This window comes from Scylla paramamosain, chromosome 10 (assembly GCF_035594125.1).
Source record: "Scylla paramamosain isolate STU-SP2022 chromosome 10, ASM3559412v1, whole genome shotgun sequence".
NCBI lineage: Eukaryota > Metazoa > Arthropoda > Malacostraca > Decapoda > Portunidae > Scylla > Scylla paramamosain.
The window spans coordinates 17,481,979-17,501,473 of record NC_087160.1 but is presented as its reverse complement, the minus strand read 5'-3'; the positions used below and the strand labels follow the sequence as shown (position 1 = coordinate 17,501,473).

General features: G+C 41.6%; 1 protein-coding gene across 3 annotated transcripts; it reads left to right on the top strand.

The window, feature by feature from the left end:
• The first annotated feature begins 4,358 nt into the window (after window positions 1–4,358).
• LOC135104263 (perlucin-like protein) lies at window positions 4,359–18,476 on the top strand. Of its 3 annotated transcripts, none has more exons than XM_064011454.1 (7): window positions 4,359–4,672; window positions 7,472–8,199; window positions 12,376–12,585; window positions 13,728–13,802; window positions 15,300–15,492; window positions 15,894–15,963; window positions 16,423–18,476. In XM_064011454.1, exons 2-6 carry the CDS (start codon window positions 8,019–8,021, stop codon window positions 15,961–15,963), a joined length of 729 nt encoding a protein of 242 aa, XP_063867524.1. In that variant the 5' UTR covers window positions 4,359–4,672; window positions 7,472–8,018; the 3' UTR covers window positions 16,423–18,476. The 3 variants fall into 3 exon arrangements, with proteins under 3 accessions (XP_063867524.1, XP_063867523.1, XP_063867525.1); XM_064011453.1 differs by having other exon boundaries at window positions 16,420–18,476; XM_064011455.1 differs by having other exon boundaries at window positions 4,359–4,691.
• Window positions 18,477–19,495: the final 1,019 nt, after the last annotated feature.

Here is a 19,495-nt window from a genome sequence, read left to right as displayed (position 1 = left end):
ATACATCATCTCATCCAATAATTTACTTATAACTTGTACTGATGACTTGTTACTAAAAGTGACTTATAAAAGATCACTAAGGCCAGTGTCCTTCCTACATAAAAAAAAAAAAAAAAAGACTCAGATCCTATTACTGTTGACGTTCAAAACACCACTAAATAGGACTTATGCAGGGATACAACAATCGTGTACTATTAAGAGTGACATTTCAAAGGACCACAAACATAAAACTCTGACGAAGATCCTACTATTATTATTATTATTATTTTTTTTTATGTAGGAAAGACACTGGCCAAGGGCAACAAAAATCCAATAAAAAAAAATGCCCACTGAAATGCCAGTCCCATAAAAGGGTCAAAACAATAGTCAAAAATTGATGAATAAGTGTCTTGAAACCTCCCTCTTGAAGGAATTCAAGTCATAGGAAGGTGGAAATACAGAAGCAGGCAGGGAGTTCCAGAGTTTACCAGAGAAAGGGATGAATGATTGAGAATACTGGTTAACTCTTGCGTTAGAGAGGTGGACAGAATAGGGGTGAGAGAAAGAAGAAAGTCTTGTGCAGCGAGGCCGCGGGAGGGGAGGCATGCAGTTAGCGAGATCAGAAGAGCAGTTAGGATAAAAATAGCGGTAGAAGACAGCTAGAGATGCAACATTGCGGCGGTGAGAGAGAGGCTGAAGACAGTCAGAGGAGAGGAGTTGATGAGACGAAAAGCTTTTGATTCCACCCTGTAAAGAAGAGCAGTATGAGTAGAACCCCCCAGACATGTGAAGCATACTCCATACATGGACGGATAAGGCCCTTGTACAGAGTTAGCAGCTGGGGGGGTGAAAAAAAAAAAAAAAAAAAACTGGCGAGACGTCTCAGAACACCTAACTTCATAGAAGCTGTTTTAGCTAGAGATGAGATGTGAAGTTTCCAGTTCAGATTATAAGTAAAGGACAGACCGAGGATGTTCAGTGTAGAAGAGGGGAACATTTGAATGTCATTGAAGAAGAGGGGATAGTTGTCTGGAAGGTTGTGTCGAGTTGGTAGATGGAGGAATTGAGTTTTTGAGGCATTGAACAATACCAAGTTTGCTCTGCCCCTATCAAAAATTTTAGAAAGATCAGAAGTCAAGCGTTCTGTGGCTTCCCTGCGTGAAATGTTTACTTCCTGAAGGGTTGGACGTCTATGAAAAGACGTGGAAAAGTGCAGGGTGGTATCATCAGCGTAGGAGTGGATAGGACAAGAAATTTGGCTTAAAAGATCATTAATGAATAATAAGAAGAGAGTGGGTGACAGGACAGAACCCTGAGGAACACCACTGTTAATAGATTTGGAAGAACAGTGACCGCCTACCACAGCTGCAATGGAACGGTCAGAAAGGAAACTTAATATGAAGTTACAGAGAGAAGGATTGAAGCGATAGGAGGGTAGTTTGGAAATCAAAGCTTTGTGCTAGACTCTATCAAAAGCTTTTGAGATGTCCAAGGCAACAGCAAAAGTTTCACCAAAATCTCTAAAAGAGGATGACCAAGACTCAGTAAGGAAAGCCAGAAGATCACCAGTAGAGCGGCCTTGACGGAACCCGTACTGGCGATCAAATAGAAGGTTGTGAAGTGATTGATGTTTAAGAATCTTCCTGTTGAGGATAGATTAAAAAACTTTAGATAGACAGGAAATTAAAGCAATAGGACGGTAATTTGAGGGATTAGAACGGTCACCCTTTTTAGGAACAGGTTGAATGTAGGCAAACTTCCAGCAAGAAGGAAAGGTAGATGTTGACAGACAGAGCTGAAAGAGTTCGACTAGGCAAGGTGCAAGCACGGAGGCACAGTTTCAGAGAACAATAAGAGGGACCCCATCAGGTCCATAAGCCTTCCGAGGGTTTAGGCCAGCGAGGGTATGGAAAACATCATTGCGAAGAATTTTAATAGGTGGCATGAAGTAGTCAGATGGTGGAGGAGAGGGAGGAACAAGCCCAGAATCGTCCAAGGTAGAGTTTTTAGCAAAGGTTTGAGCGAAGAGTTCAGCTTTAGAAATAGATGTGATAGCAGTGGTGCCATCTGGTTGAAATAAAGGAGGGAAAGAAGAAGCAAAGTTATTGGAGATATTTTTGGGTAGATGCCAGAAGTCACGAGGGGAGTTAGATCTTGAAAGGTTTTGACACTTACTGTTAATGAAGGAGCCTGACATTCAGACCACAAGCATAAGACTGACATGGACAGCAACAAGCGGCCAGGTTTGCGTATTACGGTGATAATCAACTGTTCCTACCACCACCTGCCGCTCCCCGCTGCTCCCAAGGCGTCACGCACCTCACCCCTCCCCCCACATCCCACCTACCACGCAAATGCAACGTACTATTGCCCAACTCTCTCTCTCTCTCTCTCTCTCTCTCTCTCTCTCTCTCTCTCTCTCTCTCTCTCTCTCTCTCTCTCTCTCTCTCTCTCTCTCTCATGTATTTATGTACCATATTTGTTATTCGTGATAGATTGTTTGATTCATTGTTTGGTCCTCATTGTATTTAATTTTTCATATAATTCTCCTATTCTTTGCTTTCTCGTGTTGTTTGCAGGACTGCCAGGAACCTGGCTAATTTTTTTTTTTGCTATGTAGTTTTTTGAAAGGGGAAAAATGTACACCGTTTTACTTCAGAGGGACTTTTGGATACTCATAGAAATCAGACTGTGTAAATCAAGTAATTAGGTGTGTGTGTGTGTGTGTGTGAAAGAAGATACATTTGCAGTTCACACGGGTCGACTTAGTTAATGGGAAAGAACTTGAGGTATTTCATGTTTGCGTTGCTGTAGTATGCTAAGCTGAGGCACATTAACGGTGAAACCTCGATCCCGTAGTTCATTCTAACAAGGGTTTCGGTTTCCTCCTCACCATTCCGCTATTGTCATCACCGTAACATACCCTGCCGGTAATAGGGACGCTGGGGAGGAGGCTTGTGGGTGACGGGCATCGGTCTGCTTGCGGAAGATAAGCGGAACGAAGGAGCCTATGAAAAAAAAAAAAATTACTGAAAGTTTTTTGCTGGTAAACAAACAAACAATAAATAAATAAATAAATAAATAAATAAAACAAATAAATAAATAAATAAGTATGACCTGGTGGCGCTGATGGTCACGGTGGCGATTCTGCGGCCCGCTGACCCTCATCGTGACCCATTGACCAAGGGTACAAGAGACAGTAGTAGAATACACACTTAGACTGGAGCATAGGGTCGTGATGGGCTGACCGCACAACACGGGATGAAAGGCTCAAGACTCATTGGGGCTTTGGGCAAACAGATAGCGTGCCTGAAGAAATTACTGCCATAGTACCACACGGCACGGGTGGTACGAATGTAAAACACGTCCTAATGACCGTGACCTCAGTACACACGACTCGTGCACGCCTGGCATGCACTTTTCAGCCGGTGTAGAAAGCAGAGCGCTATGACGATTCGCCAAAGAGTCAGGCGTGCGTAAACAGTATACCACATTATGTACTACTTTCCTTTTCGCTTCGGAGGTTTTTCCAGTCATCGGGAAAGCATAAAGCCATAAAGGCAGTGAGAGTGTACGAAGACTTGCCGCTGACGGATCGCCAATGATAAAGAGAAAGCAGAACGTAGATCATTACAACGTTGTCGGAAGAGAGAGTGAGAGGTCAAAGGAGCAAGACGGGGGAAAGAGGCGATATGGCATAAGCGCCCCGCGGGGAAGAGGTAAATATACAGGCGCGAGGCTAACCTTGAGAACCGATGCAGAATTAGGGCCAAAGAGTGGATCTATTTATGGAGATTCATTTTTTTCCCTATTTCTCTTTAACAATGTTCGGAAGTAGGGAGGAAGCTAGGGCAGGGTAAGTGTGTCTGTGGGACGCGCGTGAAGAAAGCTCTAGGGTGCCGGAAAAGGACGCTGTTCGTGTTGATCTTGAGGAGAGGAGAGCGTGTTGGGCGTGATGGTGTCGAGGAAAGTGCCGAGAGAGGGAGGGGGCGGGAAGTTGACACCTTGACAAGGAAAGCGGAAACGAAAGAAAGTTAGATAGATGGCTGCGTAAGATACAAAGGGACCTCACACACACACACACACACACACACACACACACACACACACCAATACGTGCTAAAACAACCTATTAAGCCTCTCAAAGCACAAACTGAAGTACTCGGAAGAGAGGGAGGTGAGACTGCACGGGGTGGGCAAGATTCACACACACACACACACACACACACACACACACACACACACACACACGTATACTTCCGTTACGGGCGGCAGATAATTCCGGAAGGTGTTTCGTGCGCGCGTTCCAGTTCCACGAGGAGAAATGAGCAGATAAGAGCTCAGTAATCACGTCATAACCCGAACGACTAACCAGCCTCGAGCCTCGCCCTTGAAAACGCCAATCGGTCACCGCGTCGACATTTTACACGGTAATTAGAAACTGCGGCGCGCATCCCGCGCCTCCACACGCTCGTCACCAGGATGCAGGAAGACTTTCTAAGCAGCGAGAACTGCTGGCTGCCTCTGGGTTCTGACTCAGTCCGTCATTACCATCAGTCAGTATAGGAGCTGCCTCTGGGAGGGGTGGTAATACCGCGCCACGCTCCGACCCTCCTTTCTTCGTCTGAGTCTCTGTTGATGTCACCTACTCGACGCTCACTCCCCGCCACGCGACACGAGGCAAAGTGATCAGGTGATGGACGCTTGCTTGTGTGTGGTATCGTATTGTCGTTCTTGTTGTTATCTTTTGTTCATCATGGTGTGCGTGCTTTGCTTGGTGTGCGTCTTGAAGGGTAGTGAAGTTTTTTTTGTATTCTTTGTCTCGTAATTGTAGTAGTTGTTATTATTGGTGTTAATTCATGTTTTTAATTTATTTTTGAAGTGTCTATTGAAGTTGAATGAAGTGTGTAATAAGGAAATGTTTACTGTAGTGTTTCTGCTTATTTATATTTGTTTTTCTTATTTATTAATATATTATCATTTTATCTTAAATGTCACTCATTTAAAAGAGGTCTATCTCTCTGTCTCTTGTCTATTTCTTTTCATTCTCTTGTGTTTTTTAATTTGTCTCTCTTTTCTTTATTGCATCACTCATTCCATATCTTTTCATGTTTTTCTCTCTCGTTGTAATTTTATCTTAAATGTCACCTTCGAGTGACATTTAAGTTATAAGATGAAAAAAATCTTAGAGTACATCTATATTTTTCTTGCTAGTCGATAAATTAATTGACTAAAGCGTCACTCTTTTTTTTTTTTTTTACTCTTTTTGCCACTAAATGACTGATTGAGGTAGAATCCTTTTGAATTTTAAAGCACCAGGCGAGAAATAAATAAATAACAATGATAGCAGTAGCAATATTACTAACAACAATAATATGTGCATATGTTATAAGTATCTTTTAAATCACGACTCGCCAACGTGATGCTGTGGTGTAATAACAAGTGAGCATGAAAACAACATTAATAATAATAATAATAATAATAATAATAATAATAATAATAATAATAATAATGTCAGTAATGATACATGTATTACAAGCACTATAAATTATGGCTTCCCTACACAATGCCGCGGCGCCATGACAAGTGAGCATCGGGAGGTATTGATGCACATCACTGTTACAAAGGACACAAGAAAGAACACAACTGACACGTGAAAGCGCGAGACAACGAGCAAAAAAAAAAAAAAAAAAAATGCCATGAACGGTACAAAGCGGTATAAAACAAAGGTAAAGCGGATTGACAGGCAGACAGGAAAGGCAGGAGTGAGTTAATTAGTGTGGGGAGGGGAGTGGTTAGACAACACTCGTGAGGGAGGAGGGTCTTGGCTGCGGCTGGTACAGATTAGAAGGGCAGGCAGGAAGGATGAGTAATGAGAGGAGGCGGACTTCCTCTTTCCTTTACAACCCTCAATGTCTTCTTTTGTTTAGTTTTTATTTAAGCATCACGCACATAGGGGATAAAATAACATGATATTACTACAAAATGAGCAGTGTTCTTAATTAAGCTAAAAATTATTACTATCCTATGTTACTCATTTAAAAGAGGTCTATCTCTCTCTGTCTCTTGTCTATTTCTTTTCATTCTCTTGTGTTTTTTTTATTTGTCTCTTTTCTTTATTGCATCACTCATTCCATATCTTTTCATGTTTTTCTCTTTCGTTGTAATTTATTCTTATATATATATTTTTCTCTCCATCTTTCCTTTCTTTCCTCTCCTTTCCCCTCATTTTGTCTCTCTTCTTTATCCTTTTACTGTGTATTTTTTGTATCTCATCCTTTCTTTCTTTCTAATAAACCCGTGTTTTCCCCTCTCTCTATCTCTCAGCCCCTTCTCTCTCTCTCTTCTCTTTCTCCTTCTGTCCTTCCATTCCTTTATTTTTCTATATTCCTTATCCATGACACATTTCTTTTCGTTTAATTAAAATGAGCATTCCCTGATTCTCATTGTATTACGTCCTTCATTTATTTCTTCTGGTCTTATCTTATTATTGATCATCGTAGAAGTGGTGACGTCATCAACACCTGCCGCCTCTCTGGCACTCAACCTCAATTGTGGTTACTAGTTTCTACTACTACTGCTACTGCTGCTGCTACTACTACCGATACTGCTACTGCTGCTACTACTACTACTACTACTACTACTACTACTACTAGAGTGACTTTTCTTCATTTTCCTTCTTCTTCTTCTTGTTCTTCTTGTTCTTGTTCTTGTTCTTGTTCTTCATCATCATCATCATCATCATCATCATAATTTCTTTTTCTTTTTTCTTTTTTTTCTTCTTTTACTACTATTACAACAACAACAACAACAACAACAACAACATCTACTACTACTACTATTACTACTACTACTACTACTACTACTACTACTACTACTACTACTACTACTACTACTACTACTAATAATAATAATAATAATACCACTACCACTTCCACTTCTACTTCCATTACTACCACTACTACTCATAATAATCACCAACACACTATATCATCATTACCATCACCATTACCATCACCATCACTCCCACTACCACCACCACCACCACCACCGTCATTATCATCATTATCATTAGTGTTGTACCAATCAGCCATCATTGTCATTCAGAAGCCATGACCGGAAAACTTACTCCATATATCCAACAAACTGACGTGAAAATGTGTTGCGTGTAATGTACCATATGTTGCGTGTATGTGTGTGTGTGTGTGTGTGGTAACAGAGACCTCCTAATGCTCTTATGGTCCAGAATCTCTCTCTCTCTCTCTCTCTCTCTCTCTCTCTCTCTCTCTCTCTCTCTCTCTCTCTCTCTCTCTCTCTCTCTCAATATTTGCTTCGTGTTTGCTCCGGGAATTACATTTCATTCAATCAACATCCACTATTTTCATGCAGGAAGCGATTCATTACCTTCTATAATTCTTCGATCATCACTATTTCCATTTTCATATAACGTGTGCATCAACCTATCCTTTCCTTTCTCTCTCCCCGCTGACAGATGGAACATGGGGAGAGGTAACATCATCCAAGCGAAGGAGGATAAGCTACATAAACTCTAATACATCATAAGAGAACTTTATTACTCTACGTCTTGAGAACAAAAGAGCATCGGAAAACAAGGGAAGTTGGTACAACTCTATACGTGGCAGTTAACTAACCAAACATCGAAGCCTGAAACAGTGATAAACAAAATAAGCACGTGAAAAATTAAACAACTAACTAAACATTCCTTCACGTGCACACGAATGACCTGGCGTGCGTGTACGTGTGTATATGCGCATGTGTGTGGGGCTGAAACCCTCCCAGATCCCCAGTGAAGCAGGCACCCTCAAGTATGACGAGTGTTTGTAGTGAAAGGCCAAACAAACTTGTGGGCTTGGCAAATAGAAAACAAATCACAAGGCCATAAGTCCTGACTGCAGCACGCGTCTTCTCCAGTGCTCCTCTAGTCCGGGACACGCCAGGGAGTCACAGTAGGACAAAAGAGGCGCAGAGACAGCGCAGTTGTAACCGAGATAAGTACAGAAGCATCACGTGTCTGCACCATGGCCTTCAGTAGCTTCCGGGGTGTTGGTGATGCTGCGAAGAGACGCGGGCGAGGTGGAAGGCAGGCAGGATGTCACGGGAGGCAGGGACGGTCACAGATGGCAGCTGCTGTGGTGGTGGTGATGGTGGTGCTGTTCAGCGCGTGCCCTGTGGAGTGCCGGACAAATCGCTCTATGTCATGTGAGTATTTATTTGCTTTGTTTAGTTTTGTGTTGAGTGTGTTGTATTTTGTCACGTGTATTTCCTGTTTATTTTTTCTCCTGTTTTCTACGTATTGCATGTTGTTTATTTCAATGTTTATTGTATTATATTTCATCTGGTTTTATTTAGTCTGATGTGCAATACTTTATTTGAAATACCAATATCCATGTATTCATCAACGTATCTCTCAGTTCCTTATCAATACAAGTACTCCAGTTAAACACGTGTTTTTGTCCGTACTGATCAGTGATAACGTGTAATCGGTCACTCCAGATGCTCGGGTAAACACAGGCGCCATTGTTTGCTGAAATAGACGATTTGTGCCTTTTCATAACATTGGATAAGCAAATACACGCAGATGCTCTTTTGTTTCTGCATTCCGGCGCGACTGTGAACCGAATCGAGGTCTCTTTTATCTACGCCAAATGAGTTTTTTCCGTCTATTTTTATTTTCCTCTCTTTCTCTATTTATTTTTCTTGTCCCCACCCCCACACCTGTCTCTCTCTCTCTGTTTACCTTTCTCCATGTTTGATCTTGGGCCCTGAGTAATACACACACACACACACACACACACACACACACACACACACACACACACACACACACACACACACACACACACGCACACATGAGGGCGATAAGACAAAGGCGACCCTAACGTGGCATTGAGCACCATATTCTGAGATACTTATGCACCGCACCACCACTAAATTCAAGAGGCCCTAGTTGAAGTTGTCCCGTTTTAAGGGAGTTTCTGTGGTTCTGGTGACAGATTAACAAGATTTCTACATTATCAATGGGAGAAACACTCTTGAGAAACCGGTTAATTATCTCTGTGGCCTTTGGAAAATAATAGTGGTGGGAGAACAGAGCGTTTCAGAATATGGTCCTTATAAGACGAGGTGAAGGGGGGGGACGTGGGTAAGCTAGCGGGAGATTTGAAGGACCTTAGCCTCGGTGTTTGTATAGCGTTGGCTTTGTGTCTCCCGCTACTGATGAGTGTAGAATCGTGACTGACTGACTGACTGACTAACTGACTGGCTGATTGAGTGACTAATTGGTTGATTATCTGTGTGTGTGTGTGTGTGTGTGTGTGTGTTCTTTCTTTTTTTATTTATTTCTTTATTTTTTTGTTTTCTTCCTTTTTTTCCTTCATGTTTTCTTTCCTTCCTTCTTTCTTTCATTCTTTCTTCTCTTTTCCTTTCTTTTCTTTTCAGACATGATAATAATTGTTTGACTCTCTCTCTCTCTCTCTCTCTCTCTCTCTCTCTCTCTCTCTCTCTCTCTCTCTCTCTCTCTCTCTATCCTACGCTGTACATGCTCAACACGATCACCACAGTTGGGAAATCGTGGACATTATTCTTTTTACAGTTCTCTCTCTCTCTCTCTCTCTCTCTCTCTCTCTCTCTCTCTCTCTCTCTCTCTCTCTCTCTCTCTCTCTCTCTCTCTCTCTCTCTCTCTCTCTTTTTTTTTTTTTGATCAGCCAAGCCATATATCATACTTTCTCTTCCCTCCTTTTTCCTTACTCGCGGCGCGCCGGAAGGTAAAAAGCAAGAAAAGAAGAAGAAAAAAGCTTAAAACGGTGTGACCTTTTAAATTAACAAGCGTGGCAGATATAAAATAAGAGAAAAAAAAGAAAATGGAAAAAAAGATGTAAAGAATTTGGAGCATTTGTAACTTCCCACAAATGTAAGAGAATAGTAATAAGAGTAAGTAAATATGTATATGATTAAGTTAAGTCGAATTGAATACTTGTATGAAAAAAAAAAAATGTAAGGAAAAAAATTGGAGCATTCTTAAAAAAAAATGAAGCATTCTTAACTTTCCACAGATTAAGAGAAAAATAATAAGAATAAATCAATATAGTTTGAATTAAATTAAACTAGACATCTATATGAAAAGAAAAAAAAAATTGACGTATCATGTACACACTTTCACTCACTTCAAAAATCAATACTACGATTTAATTAGTATATAAAAAGAGAAAGTAAAAATATAAATAAACAACAAAGTACACACAGAGACTCATCCACTTGACAAAACAGTAGTCACTTCTTTAATCACTTTCTCTATTTGCCGGAGTCTCCATGTTCTTGAAACCAGATGCCTTACTTTCTTATCTTACTATTTAACCTTCTACGTACTTGCGCATCTTTCACCTCGCATTTATTTAACCACGCAGGTGTAGTTGTTTTCTTCTTCACCCTCTTTTTTTCCGGTCATTAAATTCGCACATTGTCGGCGGCTCGCGTTCGGAGGAGGAGGAGGAGGAGGAGGAGGAGCTGGAGGAGGAGGAGGAGAGGGGGGAGAACAGGGAGCATACACCGAAACGCCACCACAAAGACACGCTTCCCTACTCACCTCCATCTCGTCTTCTATTTTTTCTATCCTCCTCCTCTTCTTCTTCTCCCTCCTCCTCCTCCTCCCACAGCGGTAGCATCTGGAGCATGGCCGGTATTTGGAAGGTCAGTGTGTGAATAATTCCTCGTCATGAACGCTTGGGAACTCTGGGAAAGATCGTGCTGCAGGTTCATAGCGTGCGGAAGTGGAGATTAACGATTAAGCAAGAGATTGTAAGTTTTAGCGATTGGACGAAACTTTTTTATCGACAGGAGGGAACAAAAGAGTCGATATTAGTTTCCATAGTTATTCATATGCTTCAAATTTAAGAGGAAAAGGTGAGTGTCATGCTAGGAAACGCTTTAATAATGACTTGGGAGCTTCAGTGTGGCGCCTCCTGCTCTGCGGCGGTTCGAATCTACCTGCGGAAATGATGGTTTTATTTATTTATTTTTTTTAATTCTTTATTTATTTTTTTTTCGTTATTGTCATGTTGTTATCATGATTTTCTACTTTCTATTTTTTCTTGTGTAGTTTTCTTCGTTTTTTGTTTCCTATGTTGTGTTCTGTATTTTTTTTCTTTTTTTTTCTAGATTGCTTTGAGCTATAATTCCAATGTTCTAATGTTTTCTTTTTTTTTTTTAATGCTGTATTTTTCCTTTCTTTTGTTTTACGGTTTATCTGATTTTTTTTCTAGATTGTGTTGAATTAGAACTTTCCAGGTTTGGTATTGTGTTTTGTTTCCTACTTTCTATATTTTTTTCCGAAGCATCCTGTTTAGTTTTCCCATTTTTATGTCATATTTGTTTTCTTTTTCTTTCATCTTTTTTTCACTGTATTGAGCTTTTTTCCCTTTATTTTTATGTTCTTTTCGTGTCCTTCACTTATAAATGATAAATAGACAAATGAATAAATTAATAAACAAAAATAAACAAACTCTAATAGAAAATAAACATAAAATCAAAATAAAAAAAAAGGACATAAAAAGTCTGATAAAATATATAATGAAGTGTCAAAAAAAAAAAAAAAGAAAAGTAAATCAGAAAAGTAATTCACCTAACAGCATACACTCGTACAGGTGAGAATGTTCGCGTGCTGATGAAATACCTGTCTAGTGTCGCTCGCTGTGCTTCACTCTTTTGCGTCACTGTTCTCACAGTTTCAGATTCACCGTAACGTTAGCCTACTTGCGAGATGAAAATGTAGGCGTTACTTTCATTTTTTTTACTCTCTTTTTCTCTTTTTATGTTGTATTTCTATATGTATCTGTTTCTGTATCTGTCTGTCAGTGTTCGTGTGTGTGTGTGTGTGTGTGTGTGTGTGTGTGTGTGTGTGTGTGTGTGTGTGTGTGTATGTTTGTGTTGTGTCTCTCTGCCTGTCTTTGTCTCTGTTTGTCTCTGTCTCTGCCTCTCTCCGTCCTTCTGTCTCTTTCAAGTAATGCAAGACAAGTTCTGTGACTGTCAAACTTTCTTCTTATTTACGATTTACGGCTTTTTTTTCCATTTTCCTCCTTTCCCTCCATCCCTTTTTCCTTCCCTCTCTCTTCCTTTCCTTTTCTCCCTCCCTTTCTTCCTCTTTCTCTTTTCCCTTCCTCCCTCCTTTCTTCGATCTTCCCTCCTTATAAACTTACTCTCTCTTTTTTTTTTTTTTTGAATATCCCCATGTCCTTTTCTCCCTTCCTTCTTCCGATCCTTCAGTCCTCTACCTAACTAATCATCTTCCTTCCCTTCCATCCATCCTCCTTCCAACTCACCTCCTTACAATCTATCTACCCTCATCTCAACTAACCTCTCGCTCCCTCTCTTCCCTCACAGCCTCCAGCCGCAATTCCCTCCTGGGCATGGACTCCTTGTGTCCCATGGCCTTCCAGAAGCTCGGGTCCCGCTGCTATTTCTACGGCTACTTCCCCCTCAACTGGTACCGCGCCGCTGAGTTCTGCCACTCCTTCGGCCGCGGCGTGTCCCTCGCTACTCTGGAGACAGCTGAGGAGAATCACCATGTGAAGAAGTGGCTGACTATGAACGGTGAGTAAGAGATAGAGTGATACGTAATTGACTTAGTAATCAGGTTGTTAGTGCCGAGTCAATAGGGAACTTTGAAAGAACACTAGGTGGATTTATGAAGGAGGATGGAAGGTGAAAATACTATAGGTGGTACGTATGGTTTTCTTGCAGTTTCCCTTGTTTTCTTATGTTCTTATGTTTGTATACAGATATATTAAGATCAGCTAAGTTGTAAGGGGATGAAAGAGAGAGGGAAGACGCATGGTAGGAGGGGAGAAGGGAGAATTTTGAAAGTGAAAGAGAGGTAGTAAGGGTAGAATTTAGAGAAGGAAGGATGGGAAGAAAGAAAGGTCAGAGAGGGGGAGAAGGGAAGGAAAGAGGAGTTCAGACAGATGGAGACAGAGACCAAAAAAAAAAAAAAAAAAAGAGACCACGTAAGGCCAGACAAAGAAAGAGAGCAAGCATGCAAAGGACGGGAAAAATATAAGAGGCAGCGAAGTAAGCCCTGAAATTCCTTGCATAAATCCACACTGTAAATAAACACAATGAGTCAGGGAGATTCATGAGACACCTGTTGAGTGCTTTCCTCGTCCCTCGCCACTCACTCCGCCCTTCATGGCAGAGGGAACGAGACAGGGGACATGCAAACTCCTTCCTCCCCCCGACACCTGATGCGCATTTGCACTAAAACACGGTGATTTGGGGGCGGCTTCACAACGGGCGGTATTGATATGAATGGAAGGGCGAGTGCAGGGTGCGGGTATGTAGTGGAGGGGCTGTCCATCATGCCTTTATGGGTGTGCAATAGGGTGATGTTTCCTCACCTAATATTTATTCTCTCTCTCTCTATGATGGATTATGTTATGTTATGTTATGTGATATTGTGTCATGTTGTGCTGTGCTGCTTTGTGCTATGCTATGTTATATTGGATTAAATTGAGTTAGGTTATATTAGGTTAGGTCAGCTTATGTCGTGTTATGTTGTTAGGTTAAGATAGTTAAATTTACATAAAAATCTACATTGAAAATAAAGTAGTAGTAGTAGTAGTAGTAGCAGTAGTAGTATAATGACTGAATTAAATGTACATGAGTGAAGTAACAGAGTGTCCTGAATAAAGACACAAAGACTGAGGAGTAACACACACTGACTCTCCCTCCCGCAGGCAACCACAACAGCGGCGTGTGGGTGGGCGGTTCAGACAACGGGCACAACGGAAAGTGGGCGTGGTTCCCTACTGGTGAGTCTCAGAGGCAGGTGAGGCACGGAGGGAGGGAGGGAAGAGGGAGAGAGGTATGGTGTGGGAGGGAGGATAGGTGAGCTAGGAACGGTAGGGAGGGAGGGAGGGAGGGAAGGAGGTAAGTTGTGAGAGGTAGGCATGGGAGGGAGGGAGGGAGGGAAGACGGGAGGTGCTGGAGGGAGGGTAGGTAAGGCAGGGACTGGAGGGAGAGAGGGAGAGAGGGAGGGAGGGAAAGCAAAATTCAATAAGCAGATTAATTTTCCAAACTTTTTATTACACTTCACCACGACTGGGAAACTTTTCAGCACATTTTCCATCGAATTCCGCCACATTGCATCAAATATTAAAAAAAAAAAAATAAATAAAACCAAAAAAAGATACGTGGAAGCTACTGCTAGTTCCAGTCCACCCATTCGCCCCACGAAGCAGTGAAAAGTTTTAAAATGTACATCACTCTTCATTGTACGGCCCGGAATTAATTTGGATAGCAGGGCAGGCAGACACAGGCAGGAACACCCTCCAGCTTGATTACTTTCCCACTGTGCTGCGTTTATTGCGTGGGAATGAGCGGCGGAGAGAGGGAGGCAGTGAGGGAAGGGAGGGAGTGCTGCGGGGGATCACGCTGCACCTCAATACCTCTACACCTCTACCAGTACCAATGCCTTCCTGCTCCCTGGCTCTCTATGTTGGTACTCTTCCTAGCGGCACCAGCACGTCCCGGCACACAGCAGGCGGCGGATGTCACTGGCTGGCCGCTGGAGACGTGACTGACTACGTGTGCGGGTGTGGGAGAGACTGAACTGGGCTGGGGTGGGGGGAGGTGGGATGGCGTGGTGTTGGATTGGATTGGGGTGGATTGCTTGCTGTTTGCTTGCTGATGATGATGGTGATGATGATTTTGTTGTTGTTGTTGTTGTTGTTGTTGTTGTTGTTGTTGTTGCTGTTGTTGTTGTTGTTGTTGTTGTTGTTGTTGTTGTGTAAGTGGTATCTGTGATTCGATTGTATTTTTGTCACTTCTGTTCTTATCATCCTTTCTACCTCTCTCTCAGCCACCCTCATTGTTCAACCTCCCTCCCTTCATTCTTCTCCTTCCTCTTCCTCCGCCTCCTCCTCCTCCTCCTCCTCCTCCTCCTCCTCCTCCTCCTCCTCCTCCTCCTCCTCCTCCTCCTCCTCCTCCTCCTCATCGTGATTATTACCCTCAACCCCTGCAAAACTAAGCTCTCTCATAACCATTTCCCCTCTCCTTCGCCGCCTGCTTCTCTATTCCAGCAACTTTTATTACGTCTTTCCATCTACATCAATCTTACCTTCCTTTACCATCCTTATCCTTCTCCTTTAATTCCTTACCTGTAACACGTCCATCTATCCATCACCTCAGCCCAACAAACACATCACGCACATTATAAAGAAGAAACCCACGAAGACAGCTACTGTGTTACTTCCCCTCATCACCATACGTAGTCCAAGCCTTATCACAAACCGTCGCCTCTCCTGCAGGTCAGTTGGTGAGCTACAGTAACTGGGGCCCGTCTCAGCCCAGCGGCGGGGACCAGCACTGCATGTATCTGGTCGGCGGCCTCCTCGGTTACCAGTGGGCTGACTTCCACTGTGAGTTTGACATGAATTTTCTCTGCGAGCACGGCGTGAACAACGTACAAGTGTGGAGGAGGAAGAGGAGGAGAAGGAGGAGGTAAGGAGTTGGGGTACACGGAGTAATTGGCTGGAAAGTGAAGGAAAGTTGCTTGCTTGCACTTGTGACATTTATACGTGCTTAAGTGACTGACTAATACACATTCCTTTCCAGGGGTTGTGTGGAAGGAGTAATGGTGCAGAAAGTGGAGGAGAATGTTATTGCTTTATCTGTCTTTCGTGAATCAGATGGACTTGAATGACTGACTGATGAGAAATAGAGTCATTCCTGACATTCTTCCTTACAGTTTGTCACAGGAAACTAACTCATTCCCATAATCTTTGCGCCATTACACAGACGCATACAAGAATTAAATGAGTAAATTAATAGATAAAGATAAAAATAAATGAAACGGAAGGAAGTTCGGACTGTCTCTCATTCCTTATCACACTCTTTTGCAGGTCCAGTGTGGCAGAGAGGAGCGATGACGTGATAGAAAGCTTTCAGAATCCTCAGCCGGGTAATCTGTAGGTAGGTCTTCACATACTATTGCTTATTATGTGTTACGGACTTGAGAAACACTGTCATCTGTCCTTAGCATTTCTGATTCTGTCCTGTTGAGGCGTAGATCGAGAAGAATCATAATTGCAGCGAGACATAGGTTAGTTCTTCATTCTTGTCTTCAGTTGTGAGATCTCTTTTACATTCATTTCTCGTAATTTCTTTCCCAGTATATCTAATCTTGATTTTTTCTTTTTCTTTCTTTTTTTTTTATCAAGATTTTATAATAATGTAATTCCATCAAAATTGTAATGTTCCTTCTCTCTGTGTCATTTTCTAGCTCATTGCGTATAATTTCTTTCCAGCAAGGACTTAGTAAAGCAGATCTCTTTTTATATTCAGTGCTTCTCATATCTTTCTATCAAGACTGTCAGATTCCTGTTCTCCTTATAAGTCCTTCATTTATTACGCATCATTTCCTTCCAGCAGAGCCCTTCTGTGCCTGTGCTGTGCCTCCTGCTTGTCGGGATCTGCTGCCTGGATGGTGGTGTGGGTGTCGATCAGCCTTAGCACAGCGGCACTCAGCGGCGAAGTGACAAGAGCTCCTCCAGGAAGAACATGTTGGCTTCTCTAGAAATAAGGATACAGACACACAGGTTCCGAGGAGGCGAGAGGTACTTTGTAGATTTGGTAGAATCCTTGCTGGACTTGGGTTGTAGATTTCTGTTTGCTGCTACTCTTATCCTGACTAACATTCTCCAACTTTTTTTTTTTTTCTGTGTCCTCTTCCATTCTGTTCTTGTTTCTATCGTTCTTTTTTATTTCAATTTTTATTTCCAAAAGTGTCATTTAATTTCTAAGGTTTGTTGTGTGTGTTATCGTTAATTTCTTAGCTCATACTAGGTCCTCTAGAATACTGATGAATGTGTATGATGTTAATGTGCCTTCCTTCATTCCCGTGTCGCGAAGGAAGTGAAGGTAGAATACAATGATCCATCTTGCATTTTATTATTCACACTTTGTTATTTCGTTGGATTGTGATTATTAATGTGCTACAATTTTTTTCTTATATTTTCTCTGTTATGTTATATTATGACCTCTGGGGTGTAGTAAAGTGGTCAACGAGACTATTGCTTTCCACCAGGGGGCTTGATGTGTTTGTGTGTGTGTTGTGTGTGTGTGTGTGTGTGTGTGTCTGGGTCACCCCTTGCGGGATTGCCGGCCCGGTATATAGATGGATATTTTCTCATACTGTCACATATTTATTCGATGACTTTGTGTGTCTGCCTTTCCCGTACATCTAAGAATACAGGTATACGTGTGATGTGTAAATGTACTTATGTCGGAGTAAAGTGAAGTATTGTTTATAAAAGTTACCCCTTTCAGCCAAAGTTTTCTGTCACGTGAAGGAAGTTTAGGGAGGACCTCACTAACACGTAACAAAGCCTGAGGAGAGGGATATTAAACTACTACACACATTCTCTATAGACATGATTTACCTTGTGTGTATGAAATGAGTACTTTTAATAGCCCTCCCCCCACCAGGCCCGCTCATAAGCATCACTCTCTGACAGTTGTTTTTCTCCCAGGTCCTCCCATGCCTGTACCTTTATCTCCTCCATCAGTCTTCCCCACGTTGCCTTTCATCCCCTTCCGTACCACTGCCATTTGGAATAAGACAATTTTTTAGTACAAGCGTCAAATATGTTTTGTTGTCTGCTACGAGAGAGAGAAGCGAAAAAAAAGTGTAGGGTGATAAAACTACTTCTGTGTTTGTGCATGTGTGTGTGTGTGTGTGTGTGTGTGTGTGTTCACCGTGTTTTCGCCTGGGGTTTAATTAAACTCTCCTTCATTTGATGCTTGTTTGTTAGGACGCGATGGTCAGCCGTGACGAAGGCAAACTCTCTCTCTCTCTCTCTCTCTCTCTCTCTCTCTCTCTCTCTCTCTCTCTCTCTCTCTCTCTCTCTCTCTCTCTCTCTCGTCACAGTCACTTGGGCGTGCGTGCAGCCGTCACAGCAAGCGGCGTCACGTTAGTGTAGCAGTTGGCGGGGTGGCGCGTGACTGCCTTGTGCTTATGTGGTCACGGGTTCCATTCCGTAATGTTTAGTGTTTGTGTTCGTGTGGGTGAGAACACTCTTATTACTGTACGCTTTTTTTTTTTTTTTACTTGGGATTCTCTTTTATTGTTTGTGAGTGCTGTGGTCTTATTGCTACCATTATTATTATGTGTGTTGTAGTACTAGTAGTAGTAGTAGTAGTAGTAGTAGTAGTAGTAGTCATTCATTAACTATTTTACGTGCAAATTAATAGTGTACGTTATCAACATTACCATTATGTCAAGTGTCAAGTCTTTCTAATGCATCTGATTTTACTTTTGGGAGAAGTACACGAGAAAGACGAGACTCTCACATACATTCCGAAACCTTTGCTTGCTGTAGAGGCAAGAGTAACCACCATGCTTATCTCTTCACGTTTTCAAGACAATTAAGAAAATAAACTAACTTTGCCTCTTATTCTCATGTTATTAAAAGGTTTGGGAACGGTATTTAAGTGTTTTTAATCCATTTTTAACTTTTAGCAGACCTCCCTGACATAAAATAAAGCTTATAGTCTCAGCAGAAATATTTAGCACAGTCCCTCTCTTAATCTCTCAATAACTGTAATATATCAACTTAAGCTCAGTCTCTCTCTCTTAATCTCTTAATAACTGCAGTATATTATTCATTAAGTTACGTGTAGATTGTATATCAGCTTTTGGCAATGTGGGACGCGAGGAATGTAAGACTATTGTAGAGACACAACTGATAACAATATGAGAACTGAGGACAGAGAGATGAGTGAAGAAATAAATAAATGAAAGAGCACAAAGAGGCTAGGGAAGGGAAAATAAGGTGATAATATTCGAAGTAGACCAGTAGAGGAGTAGAATGATGGACTGATAGAGAAATGTGATACCTGAGTACACAGATAGATGAGCGAAGAAGTATAGAAATGGAAGAGCATGAAAAGCTGTAGTAGAGAAAAAAAAACGCCCACAAAAATGTAAAGAACCAGTAGGAGGGTGAATAAATAAAAGAATGTGAAAACTGAACAGACATACAGATGAGTGAAGACATGAAGAAACGGAAGAGCACGAAGAGGTGAGGGAAGGAAAAAGGGTAATAAAGATCTGAAGAATGAATAGGAAGATGGACAAATGAAGACATAGAAGATAGTATGGAAGCTATGAGAGGGATAAAGTGATAATGATTTGGTAATTGAGTAGACGCATAGAAAGCTGGAGAAATGGAAAAAGAATATAAAGATTTTGGGAGGAAAAATAATAATAATAATATGAAAAAAATGAGTTAATGGAAGAAATAGAAGTAAATAGAGAGATGACAAGGAAAGAGAAAGGACAAGGATACTGGTACTGTAAAAAGTGAATAGGTAGATAGATAGATAGATAGATAGATAGATAGATAAATAGACAGATGTATAGATAGAGGAATATGCAAATGGGTAGATAGATAAGAGGAAAAAAAACGGAAGAGAAAGAGAAGTAAATGAAATAAAGAAATGG

Excerpts from the sequence above, each read along its gene's own strand:
- LOC135104263 (XM_064011454.1), top strand. The coding sequence starts at position 8,019 with ATGGCCTTCAGTAGCTTCCGGGGTGTTGGTGATGCTGCGAAGAGACGC. Across the intron at positions 12,586-13,727 it reads GAAGTGGCTGACTATGAACG|GCAACCACAACAGCGGCGTG; the intron begins GTGAGTAAGAGA and ends TCCCTCCCGCAG. Across the intron at positions 15,493-15,893 it reads AAGAGGAGGAGAAGGAGGAG|GTCCAGTGTGGCAGAGAGGA; the intron begins GTAAGGAGTTGG and ends ACTCTTTTGCAG.